Raw genomic sequence first — 16,537 nt, 5'->3', positions numbered from 1 at the left:
CGACGATATTAGCCCAGGCGAATGCCTTGCTAGGGAAACTGAATAGAGTCAAGGCTGTGCCAGCCGAAGCTGTGCCAGTCGAAGCTCTGCCAGTCGAAGCCCTGCCAGTCGAAGCCCCAAATGACGCGACAGAAGAACAAAGTCCTCCCTTATCAGCTGAGCAAGAAGCCCTGGTCTCACTGGCATTAGAAGGCCACAATATATTCTATACGGGCTCAGCTGGCTGTGGGAAATCTACAGTTTTGAAAGCCATTCGAGATCGCTTTCAAGCAAAAGGTCAATATGTCCATGTTTTGGCCCCAACAGGCAAGGTGGCACTCGCCAACGGAGGCAGAACAACATGGTCTTTTGCTGGCTGGACGCCCAACTCGCATAAAATGAGCCTGTCTGAGTTGACAAATCCCCTTTCTCCACGCAACAAACTGTTATTCCAGCGGCTGAAAAAAGTCGAGACAATTATTTTTGATGAGATAAGCATGGTCGAAAACGTACACTTTGGACGACTGAATGAACTAATGAAGGTTGTGAAGAAGTCTCGCCTTCCGTTTGGAGGTGTTCAGGTCATTCTCACGGGAGACTTTTGCCAGTTACCACCTGTGAAGCCATTCCGTAATTGCTTCAGCTGCGGTAGCCAGCTTCAATACAGCTACCGATCAAATGCATATTCATGCTTGAATCAGAAATGCGACGTCGATGTCTATCACCAGGATGATAAATGGGCCTTCAAAAGCAAAGCGTGGCGAGAATGCAATTTTCGCTACGTTTACCTCACCACCGTCTATAGACAGAAAGATCCCGCCTTTATCGATTTGCTACAAAAGTGTCGACTCGGATTGCAGCTTGATGACGTTGACCTGAAGCTTTTGACAAGCCCAGACGGCAAAACGGATAGCCACCCAGTGAAGCTTTTCCCGACGCGGGCAGAGGTGCGAGAGGTCAATGATGCAGAATTTCGCCGGCTGCATACTCCTCCGCAAATATACAAAAGTGTGGATATATTCTGGTGGAACAAAGAGAAGCACCGACACTTGGAGGACAAGCGCGAAAGAGCTGCCGATGGCTCTCTAAAAGCACTGAGCGACCATAATTTCGAAGTCGAACTTCACCTGAAAGAAGGCATGCAAGTATTGTTGCTGCACAATATTGATCTCGGTGGAAGATTATGCAATGGCACCCAGGGAAAAATTACTGGGTTTGAGCCCTTTGGGGAGATTCCACCTAAAGTCCCTCTGTATGGGGAAGATCTACCTGTGTATATGGCAGGATTCCATGCGCAAGGAGAAACCATTAGAGATTTCATGCGCAAATGCAACAAGGCCAAAGGCTGGCCAATTGTCAAATTCCATAATGGCATAACCAAGACAATTTATCCCGTTTGCCAATCTCTGCTTCTAGGAGAGGAGCGCCCGTACTCGCTCATGGGCAGGATGCAGATCCCGCTAACTGCTGCTTGGGCTCTAAGCATTCACAAATCTCAGGGATTGACCCTCGATAGCGCTGTGGTGAGCATAGGGAAAGCCTTTGAAGAAGGGCAGATCTATGTAGCTCTGTCGAGGGTAAAGACATTGGTGGGCTTGAAGGTGGAAGGGGATTTGTCCCCGTTGCGGGAATTCAAGGGAGACAGAGTGGTGCTAAAGTGGCTAAAGAAGACATTTGGAGAGAAAGTTGTGATGGGAAAAAAGGGTTGAGAGCCGATTGGTTTTCTGTCGTTATTCTGGCCGTGGGCTGCTTTGGCAGGGATATAAGTTTCACTATTAGATTGAAGACAACATATAAGCAATATAGGAGTCGATATTATATATTTTGAGCTGAAATATGGCTAGACATATATTGCCAATTCATATACCCAGTCTCAAACGCATCGCTAGTTCATCTTGTTTCCACCAAAATCGTCATCCATACAAGCGTTCCAAGCTCATCAGCCTCTTCGCACCAACGAGAAATCGCCTCATGAGAGTCAGATTGTTTCGATTCGACGTCGGCACTTCGTCCATTCAACAGGAATATTGAAGACTGTATCGTGCCAAGGCACATGCTCTCAACGCCGTGTTGCAGCGACATGGAGTTTTGATACCGCCTTATCCATACCGGGTCCGGGACAGGCTCCCAGAGATCTCGCGTGCATGGGAGAGGGACATTTTCGAGTCCCCGGCATTTCACATGATCTGGATCTTCCTTGAAGACGTCTAGGAGGAGTTCTATACCGTAAAGAACGCAGATTGTCCTGTGAGTAGAGTGAGTATAAAGGTAGGAGTAAATCGATTTTGTCATGTGCTGACCGGCGAGTGCCCTCCCTTAGTATCCATTCTTGCCTGATGGCACTTTCATCTGGGCCCAAGGGACTTCGAAAGTCATGCATACTATGGAGGTGTCGGCCAAAGTCCTGTGTGCTATGTATTAGCCATGACGCTGCCGGAGAAAAGCTACACATACTATGATTGCTTTTATAACTGAAAGTACACCTCCGGCTTGAACTGGCCTGATATAGCGTGCATATAGTAGGGCATAAATGGTGCACGCTTGCAATGATGCCTGGACCTCATAACAATCCATGTTTGACAGCTACAACATATTAGCATGACATTACCTGGCAATAAAAGGATGATGGAAGGCACTCACCTCTTTATACAATCGCAGCACTTCATTTTCGACAACCGCCCAGACAAAACCCTTGTTTGACGTCGCGATGTTCTCCGCCATCGTTATAATCGCACGGCAATTTTCTAGAGGCCGTAGTAGACATTGGTGGCTTCCATTCAATCCGCAGCCTTCGCCTTGTTTGCACGCGGTAAAGATAAAGGGCGGAAGACGGCTGCTGTTCATCAGGTTCAAGTAATTGAAAAGCTGTCCGATTAATAATTTTTTTGTCAATTTGGATTCGATTGTTTCCCTTTTTTGTGTCACCGAGGTCTTTGGCTTGCTTCTTTCGGTGTCAGGGGTATGGCTGTCTCCAACTTGCAGCCAAGAAAGTTCGCTTGCGTCGCCTATTGGATCGAGAGTTGGCTGAAAGTAAATATTGATAGGTATATGTTTTGCTATTGGGTTCGGATGAGCTACCAGTTGCTGTGGTAAGCTTCCCGACCCTGGCGCTACCAAGTCTTCCAACAAAGACGAAAGCCCTGGGCCAGGCTGAGGCCCAATTGAGCTACTCATATCGCCATTGATTATCTCATCAAAGGTTGGTATAAACGCATTAATACTGGAGAGCATGGATGGATCATTGCCAAAGTTCTCAACAGTTGTCGGTATTGAGCACCAATGATCCTGGCCCTGCGAGTTACTGCCATATTGGTTCAGGAAGTCATGGACGTATTCGCACGGCAGATTCCGTTTACGGCATCTACTACAAGGGCTGGACTGGGAGCATCGTGTCTTTGATTTGTGGCACTCAATACACGCCTTTCTTTTTCTTCGTGGAAACGGCATTTTGTTGAGTTTAAAGTGTGTAAGTAGCATGGTTCAACCGGACAGCCGCGCAGTAATCGCGTTCATCATGGCAACTCGTCTGGGAATAGCGTCGGAGTTGCTGTGGACCTGATCTGTCTCGTCGAATCACAGACGTGGAAGCGCCGATGCTTTCTAATCCACAATGCCGGCGCTATACCGGCACTCCTATCAGGGAAGTCTGGAATTGCGTGTCATTGCGGATTGAGTGTCCGAAGATCTAGTATTGGCCAATGGTTGACTCTTGTCGAAAATGAATGCGTATGAGACTGCAAACATGGAGTGGACATTACTCATCTTGTCGAATCAGCGTCTTGGAAGTGCCGAAGTGATTGACATGGCTAATGCCGAGACGATGAACTTCACCGAACCCTATCATTGAACATTCAAATAATTATAAAAGGCTTCGATTTCCAGGCGTATCGAGCATTAATGATTACATGTAACTAAGAATTCATCAAACTTCATCATCATATCATGGCACCTATCCGAGTTGGCCTCGTCGGCCTTTCGACCGCAAAAGCCTTCACCGGACGCGGCTGCTGGACCGCAGTTTCTCATCTTCCAGCTCTTCTTGCATCGCCAGAGTACGAGATTGTCGCTCTTGCAAACTCCTCCGTGGAGTCTGCAAAGCGATCCATTGCGGCGCAAGGGCTTCCAGAATCCACCAAGGCGTACGGAAGTGTTGATGACCTTGCCGATGACCCCGATGTCGATCTGATTATCGTGTCAGTCAAGGTGGAGAGCCATTATGAGCTTGTTAAACCGGCGCTCCTCAAGAACAAGAATGTTTTTGTAGAGTGGCCCATGGCGGCAAACACGGCCGAGGTTGAAGAATTGGCTGCGCTAGCAAAGAAGCACAATGTGCAGACGTTCATCGGAGCCCAAGGCAGAGCATCCCCGGTGATGCAGAAGTTGAAAGAACTGATTGCGAACAATAAGATTGGACGCGTCATTAGTTCTTCGGTGGTTGCGTGTTCTTTGAATCGCACTGTAGACGTTTGGCCTGAAAGCTTGAAATCTTACCTCGATATGGACAGTGGTGGAAACGAGTTCACTATAGTCTTTGGTCATTGTAAGTCGTTTAACAGTCTGATGATTTGCGCAACAAATTACTGATATAAGCAGTTCTTGATTCATTTGTCAATGTGCTGGGCGATCTTTCGCACATCCAATCGATTTTTAAAACGGGATACAAGACTGTCAAACTTACCGGGTCCGACCAATCTCGAGCGCAAGAAACTACCACCAAGGAGTCAGCTTCCATAGCCGTCCAATCTACCGGACATGGTAACAACATTGTTGATCCCGCATATGTCAAAACGTCGCCCGACCAAATCCTAGTGCAAGGAGTCACCAGCAATGGGGCGGTAGCTTCCATAGCTTTCCGAAAACCAAGGCATCACGGCGATGAACACGACCTACGTTGGTACATCTCCGGCACTGAGGGAGAAATCATGGTCACTAGCCCCGCATCATGGTCAATAGCTGACAAGGACGCTGAAATCCGAATCAAGAATGGAGATGGGCCATTTGAGGTGGTTGATTTCCAGGGCTATCGACTTCCTGCCGCTGAGGCACTTTCGCCAATGGCTGCAAATACACACTCAATGTATGATGCATTTGCCAAGGGAGATACGGCCAGATACGCAACGTTTGAGTCGGCAGCGAATACTCATAGGATTCTGGAAGAGATAAAGAAGGCTGCGTATATACATGCAGACTAAGATGTGCCAAAACATAGAAGATTTATGTGGGATATAGTATTTCAACGAAATATGATATATATACACTAGTTTCAAATTGTTTGAGAACGTAAATGTGGTACAAAAACTCTATCATACACCGAATGGACTCTCAAATTAAAAAGGCACACACTAGGTTGTACAAAGCCAATGCAATTCCATCACACCGCCATCAGAAGATATGGAAAGTTGGGCTTCTTAGCGAGGTCGACTGCGTGATGGAGGTCATTCCATCAGCGGACTATTTCTTTTGAACGCAATGTAAACTTCATGTTCTGGTTCATGCAAACAGAGAAGTATATCATATATAGAGACGCAAACGATTATTAAGACGATGACTATTCTTGCTAAATCATTTCAGATAACCAATGCCTTTTTACTAGTCTTTACACCAATTTGATTCTCGATTCAAGTCTTTGACATCAAACAATTAATAATGTAGCTAATAAAGCCTTATCTCCTAGAGCCTCGCGGAAAACATCACCTATCAGTGTCTCTATGCATTTTGGATTTATCCAAACCAGTATCATGGTTTGATTGATTCAGTACTATAACGGTATTACTTTCTACCGATATATTGGTCTCGACATCCAAGTTCGTAGGGCCTCAGACGTCTTAGAGAAAGTCTATTGACGGTTATGCGTACATGGCGTGTTTAACATTCCAGTACAGCCGTTCAAGCCGCTTATCGCGATATTTCGGACCAAAAGACAATAGCTTGTTGATTGTTGAAGCATTTAGTCTTATCATGCAAGGAAACATGGTGCAATATCCTCTTCACTTGGAGGGTACCTCTACATTAGTGTTTACCTTAATTAGAGGTTCAGCCACGTACTACCTCAATAATGCCAGACGTAGCAAGTTTCCCCTCTTTCAAAGACAAACAACCGCGGTTTCGAGGACAACTTCCGCTTAGTTGTCGTAGTGTCGTTGCCTACTTTGCCGCATAAAACCTTGTTTCTTCCTCCGACGGAGGACTAGCCTCTCCGTGTCGGATCCGAACAACTACCTGGGCGCCATTACACGATGTAGACGAACTAGTGACGCTCGTTCAAGGAGAAAGCCGGAACGTAAAAAGCCTCCGTTACACAACAGACGTTATATCCGGGAGCGATGTGGGTGAAGTTGGTTGGCCGTGCACGCCTCATCAACCATCCACGCATGTAGGTTCGAAGCTCGTAAGTCGTATAGAAGCTAAGAGGCATGGTGGCTGATCCGATAGCCCTCCTAAACGTGGCACGCTCGGTGCCGTTCCGACTCGGCAGGGCTGCTTGGCGGATTTCGTTGCCTCGCCACGTTCAGCTGTTGGATCTAAATTTGGGCGTTTCGCTTGGCGTAGAGCAAAAAGAAGGAGGTTGCAAAAAAGCGCCGGGCGTCTTTAAAAGCCAAGGGCCGGCTAGGATAGCGCCCAGAATGGAAAGGCTAGGCGGCTTCTCCTCATTTTCGATGGATACGTGCCTCGGCTCGTGTTGCTTAGTGGCCTCATCGATGTAGACAGCTTCCTCATGAGTCATGGGTTGGCAATGCCCTTGATCCAATCAGGAATCAAGCAGTCGCCCCCAGGTTCGTCAAAAACGCGGGGTGTGGACCAATATCTTTTAGCTGGAGCGGTCAAGCCCGTTGGAACGAGTCCGATTTAAACTACGAGATAGACAGCTGCATCAAGGTTGATTCTCAGCTCAACGTTTGTTGGCGAAGCTAGAGATTTCGTGTGGGGGAATGGGATGAAGTGAGGTTTGGCAGGGATCTCCCCACACAACTCCATTCCCCCGTACGGGGTAAGTCCAAGGGTGCTTTGCATCAATTCAAGTCAGCTTGCAAACGGCACAGTCATCAAGATCAAGTCCATAATCCGTTTTGGGTCCCTGCCGCGAACAAAAAGCAGGTGGCAATGTTGGAGGCTAAAACAAAAGGGCTTTTGTTTAGTCTGCGAGTATCATACATCAATTCTCATTTTTATTAATTCCGAGACTCTATCCCGCGGCCTAAGGCTCTTTGATTGCCGCCAGCAACTCTACGCCGGACGAGCCGTTTCTAGTAGCGAGCATTGTCTAAACTTTACTAGCCTGGACTGAAGTCCGCAGTAAGAACAGATGATAGCAACACTTCTCTAGTAAAACAACCTATCGTATACGCCCTTTACGCATCATGAGGCCAATAAAAACAACAACAATACATATCCAATATCCACCTGATGACAGAAGGCTTTCAAAGCCACTGGATGCTTGCCCAATTCGTCTCGTCGGGCAAATTAATGGGGCCGCCTGTTAGCGACGATGCCCCGGACTTGACGAGGTGTCCGTTCGTACCACGTCGCATAGATTCTCCCCGTACAAAGGAGTAGCTGATCCGTAACTTGCCCTGCCTGCCGCTGGGACTAACAGAACTGGGCTAATGGTTAATATCCGCCATGCAACCAACCCGGAGGCATAGCCTGAAAGATGTTAGACTGCGGGGGAGTATGGAGGCGGGGGCGAATGTGGGCTCTTTGTCCGGGGTAGAAGTGAAAAAACAGAGACCAAAGTGGGCTCAGTTGCGAAAGCTGCCCCAACTGGCGGACGACTAATTGACCGTTTCATGTAAGCCACCTGATGGTTGGAGCAGATAGTCCACGCAACTCTTGTCAACTATCGAAATACATCGATCCGGCGCCACGCAAGAGAGATCCAAGGCCTGGGCTTCAATATGCGTTCATGGGGGGGGCCTGCAAACAAGGGTGCGGAGTTTGCAAGAGGCTGGCACGGCTTGACCGTATGATGATGATGGTATGCATTCCTGATGATGGTGTTGGTGTCTAGGTAGCATTCAACTATTTAGTCTCTTGCCTTTTCCTGTAGTAGAGGACATATCTCGCCTCCTTCCCTTCTCTCTTCACACCTCAATTGCTTCAACATCAACCTAGTACAAGTGAAACGTCTGGTTACACAAGACAGCACCATGACGACTCGAGAGTTGAATCGTCTACACACCCATGACTGTACGTTCTGTCCTTTGATCCTAGCGGATACAATATCCTCGTCGTGTAAAGACAGTTAACTAACTTGTTGTGAAATGAAGTGGAGTTGGGCACAACTGAAGCCACCCAGAAACACGTTCCTCGCAATGTCGTCCCTCCCAGGCGCATCTCGCAGCGCCGACTCGACTTCGAACACAGGCGGCCTCGCTGGCTGCGGGAGTGTATAGCGGAGGCGACTGGAGTGTTCATGTATGTGCTGCCTGGAATCGGCGCCATTGCCACCTTTACCTTGAACGCCGCATCACCTATCGGCACCTCAGCCTTTGGAAGTCTCTTCGCAATCGGTTTTGCTTTTGCCCTTGGCATTGCCTTTGCCATCATTACTTGTGCCCCAACCTCGGGTGGCCACTTCAGTCCTGCTGTTACAATTTGCCTTTGTATTTGGCAAGGTTTCCCCCTCAAAAAAGTGCCCTATTATATCTTCAGTCAGCTTGTTGGTGGATTTTTGGCTGCTCTGGTGCTCATGGGAATATACCACCAGCAAATCAACGAGATGAAGGAATTGCTCCTTGCCGCTGGCAAGCCTCTCGTTGCAAATGGCGCTCCCGCAAGTATTCTATGCTCGTTCCCCAACCCTGATCAGTCAATGGGATACGTCTTCTTCACAGAGTTTATCTGTGATTGCTTTGTCGGCTTCATCATCTGGGCAGCCATCGACCCGGCCAATCCCTTCATCTCGCCGGCAATCGCACCTCTTATGATCGGCCTGGCATACGCCGCCATGGCCTGGGGCTTTGGAGACGTCACTCTCACCATGAACATGGCTCGAGACCTTGGTCCCAGAATCGTTGCTGCAATCTTCTTCGGCAAAGAAGCCTTCACTTATAAGAATTACTCTCCTATCGCTATCCTCGTCAGCATACCTGCCACATTGGTATCCAGCGCTTTCTACGAGTTTGTCTTCCGAGACAGCGTATCAGTGATTCAAAGCGGTCACGCGGTTCATGAGGACGGAGACGAGGCACTGGTGAGGCACATCACTAGGACTACTACAGTAGAGGGCATTGATGAACGGAGAGGTGACTACAAATCTTAAATAATCTTGAGCTGTTACAAAGAGGCCTGCCATGCAGACAATAAAAACACATTTTGAATATATGCCATGTCCTACCTTTAGCGTACGAAGTGACTATCGGCAAACGAAGATTGTAAACTCCCGACTATGCAGCACTTACTTCGATTAGATAGAGGCACATGTCCTAGCGATGTTGGTGTTCTTGAACTCTCCACGCATTCAATTACAGTAAACTCACTGCAACATGTAGATTGCAACCTCTATTCTCTTTGCTTATTCATCCAGACTATCTTTAATGAGTACCTAGTAGCAAACCCCCACCCTTTTCGAGTCATTATGGTTCAATCTGGTGATCTTCGGTACCTGCATCCGTGATTATTAAACATGCATACAGGCATCTCAATATTGGGAGCGTAGCCACAACGAGACACACCCTTTCTAAGACGTTTTTGGGCAAAACGAGATTTCCTAAAGTAGCTCAGCTCTTCTCCATTACCCCAAACTTCTCTAATTTATTCTCCTTCTACTGGGAACCCCAGCAGCCCATGGCTTGTTGATTTGGCTCTCGGCAACCTGATCAGTAATCACATCTGTCATCTACACGCCGCACCTTAAAGCATATATTGACTTCTAGCGGCAGTCTATAAACAGGATTGATGATTAAGCTAGAGTTTTCCAGCTAGCTGGAAATGCAGTTACTCGCTGACTTGCTTTTGATCCCTTTGGTGGGATTATTTGTGCGCTTCAGGTAGCAGAGTAGAGGGAGCATAAGGAGACGAAGAGTACCATATCACTCATCTTGCATGCAGATGTGCCGGCTTGACATATGTTATTAGACTGGTGGTGTAGACTGTTTTTCGGCCTCCTTGAGTTTGTGTACCTAGCTAAGCAGATGAGACTAGAGAAGTTTAAATACTAATAAAAATTTAAATAGCAACAAAGCCATCTTCACAAATCATCGCTGAAACTCGAGGCTATACAACTTATATTAGCGAATGAAACGGAGTGGCAGATGACAATATTCGAAAACATACATGTGATTCTAGTTGGTCTGATTAGTTTTCCCTTTATCGCTGCTTTCTCAATGCAATTGTCAAAAAGTGCGGCGAACGGGCACAGTCTTTAGCAACTTTGGGGGGCTTTACACTGCTTACAATTCAAGCTGTGCTACACTGTCCCACCATTGTGTTTGGCGCATTCCAATGACTTCTGGAATCCCTTCAATACACGTTCTCTTCATTTCTCTTTCTTTCAGAATCAATGAGATTGAAACGGTTTAGTTCCCCGCACAAGCTTGGCATAATGGCTGAAGCACAGGTGAAATTGGTCTTTATCAGCCAATTCACGTGACGGAAGGTGCATCATGCACGTTGGATGCTGACGGCTTCGAAACAGCCAACTTCAACCATCAACTTCAACCATCACTCAAAATTGGACCGAAAGCAAAACCACTTCAAATATGGGAAGCGACTGTTGCGGCCAACAGGCTTCTGCCCCGGAAATAATGGCTGCACCAGATGCGGCTCTAGCTGCGCAGACCAACGTCTGCCAGCAATCTCGCTCCGATGACGACTGCTCTGAAACTCTCAGCTTTAGAAACCCGAGTCAAGGAGATCGGCTTCAAGCCGCACTGGATGATTGCTGCTCTTCTGGGAGATGCGAGGATGAGAAAGCTCCAGATGATACTGACCAGCCTGATTGCTGCCGTGGCAAAGTCAGCCCATGCTGCGATACGTCTTGCCTCGATCGCTTGGCAATGCGAGAGTGCGAGATGAATGCTGCTGTCCTCGGCCCCGGCGCTCAGACAAACGGTGAGTAGCTGCTCTTTGAGACGCCAGCCACATTGCTAAATCATCCCAGCATGCAGCGAAGCGACTGATGGCCAGGCATGCAGCCAGCATAGTCTCTCTGTTCTCGACCGCTATGGGGCCACTCTACGGGCCTTGGGATGCATTTGCCGCGCTCTCATTGCTCTTGGCCAGGAAACCTGCTGTAACGTCCCGGACCGCCGCTCTCCAGACACGAAGAAGTGCTCCAAGGACGCTTCGGGCCGCGAACTTTTTCGCACCTCGCTGGATAACTGCCGTCGTAGCGAACCTGTCACCAGGGATCAGGCTGCGAGAAACCGTCTTCGCCTACGAAAGGGTGCTGGTGAAAGCGCCATGTTCATCATGCCCGCCAAAGAAGCTTTTACCGACAACTGTGCGGGCTCTTGTTGTTCAAAGAGCGAGCCCGCCAAGAGCTCAAAGCCAAGTTGTTCGGAGGGCAAACCTGTCGATAAACCTTTCGCCGAAAATGGGTGTGCCGATACTTGCTGCTCAAAGGCTCCCATTGTAGATGTCAAAGCCGACACCAATGACAGCATAAAAATGCCGGCAAACAACTGTTCTGGCTCTTGCTGCTCTGACGATAGCCCTAAAGCCCTAGATATTGGGGACAATTTTGCAGAACTTTGTTGCGGAGGAGCCATGAATGAGGCCGCCATAGAGCCATCCAATACTACTTGTTCCGGCTCTTGCTGCAAGCCACTGAAACAGGATACTGCGAAAGCCACAAAGCGTGGATGCGTGGACTCTTGCTGCTCAAAAGACCGGCCGACCAGCCCTCAAGGCTCGTGCAGCGATATTTGTTGCTCTTCTGCTATGCCTGATCCTGTGCTGAACATCGAAAAAGCCCCGATTCCCGCCATCACAGACATGGAAAATCAGGGCACCGGAAAAGAGCATGTAGTTCTTAGCGTTTCTGGTATGACCTGTACTGGTTGCGAAACAAAGCTCAACAGAACCCTCGCTACTGTCCCTGCTGTCAAGGACTTGAAGACGAGTCTCATTCTCTCTCGAGCCGAGTTCAACATTGATCTTCGATTGGGATCAGTAGAGGAAGTCATGAAACATCTAGAGCGAACGACCGAATTTAAATGTGAAAGAGTCCAGAACAAAGGATCTAGCCTGGATTTTATCGTCCCCAATGAGCTCTCGAAGTTCCTCGGTCAAATATGGCCAGACGGCGTTATCGACATGGCACGCGTAGATGATCAGACTGTGCGAGTTACTTTTGATCCGAAGATAGTCGGAGCTCGAGACCTCACTGAGAAAATTTGGGGCCCGCCAGTCACACTTGCTCCTCCACGCGGTGATGTTTCGCTAGAGGCTAGCAGCAAGCATGTTCGCCATGTCGGGTATACGACGCTTCTCTCTGCCATCTTGACGATTCCGGTACTGGTCATGGCGTGGGCGCCACTTCCTGAGAAGAAAGTGGCATATTCCTCTGCTTCATTTGCCTTGGCCACTATTGTTCAATTTGTCATAGCAGGTCCTTTCTATCCCAAGGCTCTGAAGGCTCTGGTTTTCTCTAGAGTGATCGAGATGGACCTCTTGATCGTCTTGAGCACAAGTGCTGCCTACATCTTCTCGGTTGTCTCCTTTGCATGCCTCATTATAGGAACGCCTCTTTTGACTGGTCAATTTTTCGAAACGAGCACTCTCTTGGTTACTTTGATCATGGTAGGTCGATGGGTCGCCGCTCTCGCTCGCCAGAGAGCAGTTGAATCCATTTCTATCCGGTCACTTCAAGCATCGACAGCCATCCTTGTAGATCAAGAGAGCGGAACCGAACGCGAGATTGACGCACGGCTATTGCAATACGGGGATACATTCAAAGTACTCCCTGATACTAGAATTCCGACCGACGGCACTGTCACCAAGGGCTCATCTGAAGTTGATGAGTCTATGCTTACTGGCGAATCCCGGCCAGTGGAAAAATTTTCCAAATCTGTCGTCATTGCTGGGTCTATCAATGGATCTGGAGTTCTGACTGTTAGACTGAACCGTTTACCCAGCGACAATACTATCTGTGCCATTGCTGCAATGGTTGACGAAGCTAAACTACTGAAGCCTAAGCTGCAGGATCTTGCGGACCGAGTAGCATCCTACTTTGTCCCGATTGTAGTGGCATTAGCGACTATCACATTCGTCATCTGGATTGCAGTGGGCATGACTGTTCGTGGGTATGATGGATCTGAAGCTGCCACTCAGGCTATCACGTACACCATTGCTGTCCTCATCGTCTCTTGCCCCTGCGCCATTGGATTGGCTGTTCCTATGGTTATTGTGATAGCAAGCGGAGTCGCGGCAGAAAAGGGTATCGTCTTTAAGTCTGCGGATGCTATCGAGGTTGCTCACAAGACGTCACACGTCGTGTTTGACAAGACTGGTACCTTGACTCAGGGAAAGCTTTCGGTTGTCACGGAGAACTTCCTTGATATTGGCAAACTTTCGCTTCTTCTAGGCCTTGTTGAAAGCAGCCGACACCCAGTCTCGGTCGCTGTGGCTGCTCATCTTAAGGAAGCTGGAGTCATAGCCTCGGCTGTTGCTGAGCCCAAGAGTATTACTGGTAAAGGTGTTGAAGCCATCGTGGGCGGCGAGACTCTTCGAGCAGGCAATTCCCGCTGGCTCGATTTGACGAATCATGAACTTGTTCAACCAATGCTTGCTCAAGGGTACACGGTCTTCTGCTTCACTATCGATAACACGTTAATGGTAGTCTACGGCCTTGAAGATGAGCTTCGACCTGACTCAGTGGAGACGATTAGAGCATTGCAAAGGCGCGACGTTTCGGTGCATCTAGTTTCTGGAGACGACGACGGAGCTGTGCAGACTTTGGCATCCAAGCTCAGCATTCCTTACGACCTTGTGCGTTCTCGAAGCTCACCCGCCGACAAGAAGGACTATATACAGAAGCTCCTTGGTACGACTACAGGTCGCAAACAGCCGGTTATCGTTTTCTGCGGCGACGGCACGAACGATGCCGTTGCTCTCGCGCAAGCAACCATCGGCGTCCATATGAACGAAGGCACGGATGTCGCACAATCCGCAGCGGATGTAGTTCTCATGCGCCCTTCTCTTGGTGGCATCCTTACTATGATGGACGTCAGTCGGAAATCCGTCAACCGCATCAAGTTCAATTTTATGTGGAGTTTCGTTTACAACGCTTTTGCAATCCTCCTCGCCGCGGGTGCTTTCGTCAATGCGAGAATTCCTCCAGAGTATGCGGGACTAGGAGAGTTGGTAAGCGTACTGCCAGTCATTGCTGCTGCGGTGTTACTGCGTTGGTCGACGATCTAGGTCTACTATGGTTGAAATCGTAACAACTTTACTCAATATCCCCTGAAGTAGCTGCTGTTAGGGATGGCAAGGGACACCTCCGACCATATTCAGGTTACAAACCGCGAGAGGTAGGAATAGTAAAGAGATACTCAATCATTAATGGCAAACTATACAAACTAAACTATCGCCAAATCAATCATAACCTGTGTACTCATCATAGCTCATGCAGCCCACTTCCAGAGTCGATCAAGCATTCCCTTTGGCTTCTCTGCATACTCTGTAGACTCATCCAACTGGCGTCCGGTATGAAGATCAATCTCTTCAGCGTTGCGGATCTTGGTCTTCTTAAAGAACTTCCATCCCAAGAATAGTGTAAAGAAAATACTAAATGACATAGTCAGTATACAGTTCAAGCAAGGAGAAGAGGGAGATGGAAACGTACGGAATGCCAACATAGGACACAACAAACTTCTGTGTATCCCAGTGGCCGTGAATGAAGACGCTAAAGCCATTGAAGATGATGACAATGATGAAGAATACGAGACTGATATAAGAGATGTAAGGCTGTAAGAAGCCCTTGAAAGCTAGCTCTTCCTTCTGGTTGATGCCCTGCGCGTGTAGAGCACGATCGAAACCAATATACGCGATACAGATGCTGCACCACGTGAATAGAGCGGCGGTCGTAACAAGGTTGGCGAACCATGAGAACACCCGGGCACTATCAGAGCTGACAGCCATGTAAGTGAGAGGCGCAAGAGCCCCGGTGCAGAGGACGCAGTAAATCGGAACTCCCCTCTTGGTGCATTTGAGTAGGAACTTTGGGGCCTGGCCACCTTCAGCAAGGGCAAGTAGATATCGACTACCACTGTAGAGCAGTGCATTGCCGGACGAAGCAGCAGAAAGAAGAACAACGGCGTTGATGATGGAGGGGAGCACCTTGATGCCGGCACGCGAGATTCCAATGACCCAAGGCGAGCTGGCAACACCGGCACCGCCGTTGAGGAGTCGATTATCAGTGTATGGAACGAGGACGCCGATGGCCAAAGTACCGAGGATATAGAAGAAGATGATTCGCCAGAAGAGACGGTTGATGGCCTTTGGGATGTTGTAGCGGGGGTTTTCTGTTTCTCCTGCTGCAACGGCAACCATTTCGATACCGGCAAAGGCGAAGCCTGCATTGACAATGGCGTTGAAGAGCCCAAGGAAACGTCCTGTGTCGCCACTGGCAATGTACTCTATCATAGCGCCAGGGTTCTTCCAGTATCTATTGCAAAAGCCCAGGTCAGCCACTGTTAGGCTTATTTTTATGGCAGTTTGCCATTGGCGTGTACGACTCACCGAAATCCAAGTCTATCATGGGTGGGACCACCTCCTAGGTCTATGACCAGCGAGAGGATGAGGAGGCCAACCAGGGCCACAATCTTGACGCAAGAGCATACGAACTCAACTTCGCCAAAGATTCCAACGTCAATGAGATTGAAGATGAAGATGAGAACGAGAATGATGGAGATCCAGACAGCAGGCTATTGACAGTTTCTGTTAGAGAATGAATTTCCCGATACTTGTGACAAGAATGTAGCGTCTTGGGACTTACCGAAATGGTATCGTTCCAGAACTGAATAACCGCAGCGGCAGCAGATATCTCTGCGCAGACTGTGATTGCACAATTATACCACTGGTTCCATCCAACGGCGAATCCCAACGCTTCATCAACGAAACGTGAGCAGAATCTCGGCGTAGCTCCTGGGAGTGGCATCCATGTTGTCATCTCTCCAAGACATCGCATCTACACCATCTGTTAGTTGATGCTGACGTAACCCATCAAAACCAAATAAAGAAACTGATCAGATCTAAGGCGCAACTCACCATGGCGAAGATGAAGATGCTAGTAATGCTATAGCCCAATAGGAGAGACAGCGGACCCGCTTGAGCAAGGCCACCACCAATACCCACGAAGAGACCCGTTCCAATGGTGCCTCCAATAGCATAAAACTGCATATGGCGTGACTTGAGCTTCCTCTTTACCGTCTCTCTTTCAACAGGGGTCCCTTCATAATGGGAAGCATTGTTGATAGAGATGGATGCATCCTCGGACAGGTCTGAAGTTGGGTTTGCTATCTTCTTCTCGTCCATTGTAGGAGCTGTAGTCGTGACTGTTTTTGACTTGTGTGATTAAAAACATTTTTTTCCCTGAACGGCTCCATTCGTATTT

General features: G+C 48.4%; 5 protein-coding genes across 5 annotated transcripts; 3 read left to right on the top strand and 2 right to left on the bottom strand.

Annotated features, from left to right (window-relative positions):
• Positions 1-1,774: 1,774 nt before the first annotated feature.
• TrAtP1_012181 (uncharacterized protein) lies at positions 1,775-3,446 on the bottom strand. The gene is made up of 4 exons (XM_014090396.2): positions 2,620-3,446; positions 2,434-2,562; positions 2,280-2,383; positions 1,775-2,224 (listed from the first exon to the last, which is right to left on the bottom strand). Exons 1-4 carry the CDS (start codon positions 3,424-3,426, stop codon positions 1,870-1,872), a joined length of 1,395 nt encoding a protein of 464 aa, XP_013945871.2. The 5' UTR covers positions 3,427-3,446; the 3' UTR covers positions 1,775-1,869.
• Positions 3,447-3,911: 465 nt separating this feature from the next.
• Positions 3,912-5,198, top strand: TrAtP1_012180 (uncharacterized protein). Its single transcript, XM_014090397.2, has 2 exons — positions 3,912-4,519; positions 4,573-5,198. The coding sequence occupies exons 1-2, from the start codon at positions 3,922-3,924 to the stop codon at positions 5,169-5,171; spliced, it is 1,197 nt and encodes a 398-aa protein (XP_013945872.1). The 5' UTR covers positions 3,912-3,921; the 3' UTR covers positions 5,172-5,198.
• A 2,928-nt stretch (positions 5,199-8,126) lies between these two features.
• Positions 8,127-9,241, top strand: TrAtP1_012179 (uncharacterized protein; the record flags this gene model as incomplete). The annotated part of the gene is made up of 2 exons (XM_014090398.2): positions 8,127-8,166; positions 8,247-9,241. 2 exons carry the CDS (start codon positions 8,127-8,129, stop codon positions 9,239-9,241), a joined length of 1,035 nt encoding a protein of 344 aa, XP_013945873.2.
• A 1,386-nt stretch (positions 9,242-10,627) lies between these two features.
• Positions 10,628-14,503, top strand: TrAtP1_012178 (uncharacterized protein). The gene is made up of 2 exons (XM_066115420.1): positions 10,628-11,031; positions 11,081-14,503. Exons 1-2 carry the CDS (start codon positions 10,680-10,682, stop codon positions 14,341-14,343), a joined length of 3,615 nt encoding a protein of 1,204 aa, XP_065971518.1. The 5' UTR covers positions 10,628-10,679; the 3' UTR covers positions 14,344-14,503.
• Positions 14,504-14,546: 43 nt separating this feature from the next.
• TrAtP1_012177 (uncharacterized protein) lies at positions 14,547-16,147 on the bottom strand (the record flags this gene model as incomplete). The annotated part of the gene is made up of 4 exons (XM_014090400.2): positions 15,920-16,147; positions 15,664-15,848; positions 14,768-15,589; positions 14,547-14,709 (listed from the first exon to the last, which is right to left on the bottom strand). Exons 1-4 carry the CDS (start codon positions 16,109-16,111, stop codon positions 14,547-14,549), a joined length of 1,362 nt encoding a protein of 453 aa, XP_013945875.2. The 5' UTR covers positions 16,112-16,147.
• Positions 16,148-16,537: the final 390 nt, after the last annotated feature.

This window comes from Trichoderma atroviride, chromosome 7 (assembly GCF_020647795.1).
Source record: "Trichoderma atroviride chromosome 7, complete sequence".
Taxonomy (NCBI): Eukaryota; Fungi; Ascomycota; class Sordariomycetes; order Hypocreales; family Hypocreaceae; genus Trichoderma; species Trichoderma atroviride.
The sequence above is the reverse complement of the archived record's forward strand: the minus strand, read 5'-3'. Positions and strand labels throughout refer to the sequence as shown.